We start from the raw sequence: 2281 nt of genomic DNA, 5'->3' as shown, positions 1-2281 counted from the left end.
GCTTAGGATCTTGTAAAATGCTTGAAGTACCTGTAATGTGAGCATTTGCACCACTATCCAAAATCCATTCATTAGATTTGGTACTTGTCATTAAACTGGTAAAATTACCTCCAGTGTTGGATGAATGATCTGTAGGTGTAGGAAAATGATCAAGCAAGCGCAAGAGTTGAAGATATTGATCATCAGTGAATGTGTGAGCCATATTAGAAATCCCCGTGTAGCCTTCGTGAGAAACGCCACAAGCCGCAGTAGTAGAAACAGAGTGGTTCACAGATGGCTTGAAAGATTTCTGCTGTGACACATGATTAAATTTGTGGTTCCTATTTTGAGGAAACTTCTTGTATAACTTGTGACCTGGAGGATAACCAATCAAGCGAAAACATTGCTCCTTCGTGTGCCCAATAATATTGCAATTCTCACATTTGATCGAATCACCCCCTTTATTCAATGAGGAGTAGAAAGCTGCCGCAGGCACATTAACAATCGATGATGATGAAAGAACATTTCTATGTGATTCCTCTTGACTGAGAATGGATTAAGCTTGATTGACCGACGGTAATGGACTCATCATAAGGATTTGACTCCGAATGTGTCCATAGCTTTCATTCAAGCCCATGAGAAATTGAAGAAGGTGTTGGTGTTGATCATGCTCGATATAGGCTCTAGCAGTGTCACAGCTGCAAGACGGTAGTGTAACAAGCGAAGCATATTCATCCCATAGCTTCTTTAGATGCAAGAAATACACAGAAATGGTGGAAGAACCTTGCGAATAAAGTGCAATTTCCCGATGAAGAGTGTAGATGCGCGATCCACAAACTTTATCAAATCTCTCCTTCAGATCTGCCCAAACACCAGCAGCCTCTGTACAATATATGATACCACTGAAAATTTCCTTCGAAACAGAGCTCATGATCCAGGACAGGACAATTGCATTGCATCGCTCCCATTGATGCAATGTAGGCTGATTTTCTGCTGGCTTTCGAGACGATCCGGTGATGAATCCAAGCTTGTTCTTGGCACGCAGCGCAAGCAACATAGCGCGACTCCACACACCGTAATTTTCAGTGCCGATCAATGGATCAAGCACCAGAGAAACCCCAGGAGTATCCGAGAGATGCAGATAAAGAGGATCATTGAAGCTAATGTTAATAGAATTCTCCGCCATGTCTGAAGACGATCAATTTGCGGAAGCGATCAAATCCGCTCTGATACCATGTTAGAAGGTGATCACAATTTGGATCAAACCGCCATTGTTGGTGTGAGAAGCTATTCGTGTAGAGAGAATAAGACAGCAACCGAAAAATGTATTATTGAAGAATGGATTCCAAACATACAAGTTGACCTATATATATGTGCAAGTCAAAGGCAAACTACTAAAATAAAACTACTTTCAAGTGTTTCAAGTGTACATTTAACACTGTTTTGATTGTTGATGGTGAGTAGCTCTTAAAGCCCAAGCTTTGGAAGTCTTGTCGAAGGGACTCTCGATGTACCATTTGGCAGTATAAAGTTAGTTTGTAAACCACGGCCATGACTTTGCATAAAGACTGGGTACGAGTTCATTAGCAACCAAAATAGTGTCCTTCTCTTGGGTTGACTTTCGTCATCTAGTATCACAAAGCATTGGATGCTAGAAAGAGAAAATACATTTTTTTAAGAAAACCATTGTGCTGCAAATACAAGAAAAGCAATTAGGAAAGAGAGAGATTATTAAAGAATAATTCAAGTATTGATGCGACAAAAGGGGAACAATCCAACCAAAAAAAGGATGAATAGAAGTTTACACTTCTGCTTTGACCAAGAGAACACAAATTTATTTCACTTATGCTTTTACATTTTTATAGTTGAAGATGAGTGCATGCAAGAAGGAAGGAAAAAATTTACATCTTTCGCTTGCTTGAGGAAGAAGAAAATTTAGGTGAAAGAAAATAAATACGGGATAGATTAAATCTGAAATTTTGGAATTAGAATTTGTGTATTCAGAATACACTGGTGTTGGTTGTCTTTCTCTCGTTTCTGAACAATAGATACCACAAAATAAGTGAAATCAATGTAAGCCACAACAATAAAATGGAAACCCTACATTTGGAATGCAGCCCCCTTCGCTTAGTCAAAAAATGGAACAAATTAAACGAGAGCAAACTACAAAAAATGGCATCATTCACAATGTTTAAAAAAATATATGTTTGAGACATTTAATGAAGAAAAAATTACCTTCCAGCTCTAGCGTCCATGAAACCTTCTTCTGGGGTTGTCATTTGGCCAAGAGGTAGAAAATGAG

At 38.8% G+C, this 2281-nt stretch overlaps 1 protein-coding gene across 1 annotated transcript; it reads right to left on the bottom strand.

Annotated features, from left to right (window-relative positions):
- Positions 1-535: 535 nt before the first annotated feature.
- LOC140980739 (uncharacterized) lies at positions 536-1165 on the bottom strand. Its single transcript, XM_073446781.1, has one exon. The coding sequence runs from the start codon at positions 1163-1165 to the stop codon at positions 536-538; it is 630 nt and encodes a 209-aa protein (XP_073302882.1).
- Positions 1166-2281: the final 1116 nt, after the last annotated feature.

Source organism: Primulina huaijiensis, chromosome 7, assembly GCF_012295235.1.
Source record: "Primulina huaijiensis isolate GDHJ02 chromosome 7, ASM1229523v2, whole genome shotgun sequence".
Classification (NCBI taxonomy): Eukaryota; Viridiplantae; Streptophyta; class Magnoliopsida; order Lamiales; family Gesneriaceae; genus Primulina; species Primulina huaijiensis.
Note: the sequence above shows the minus strand (reverse complement) of the source record. Positions and strands in the feature narration are given on the sequence as shown.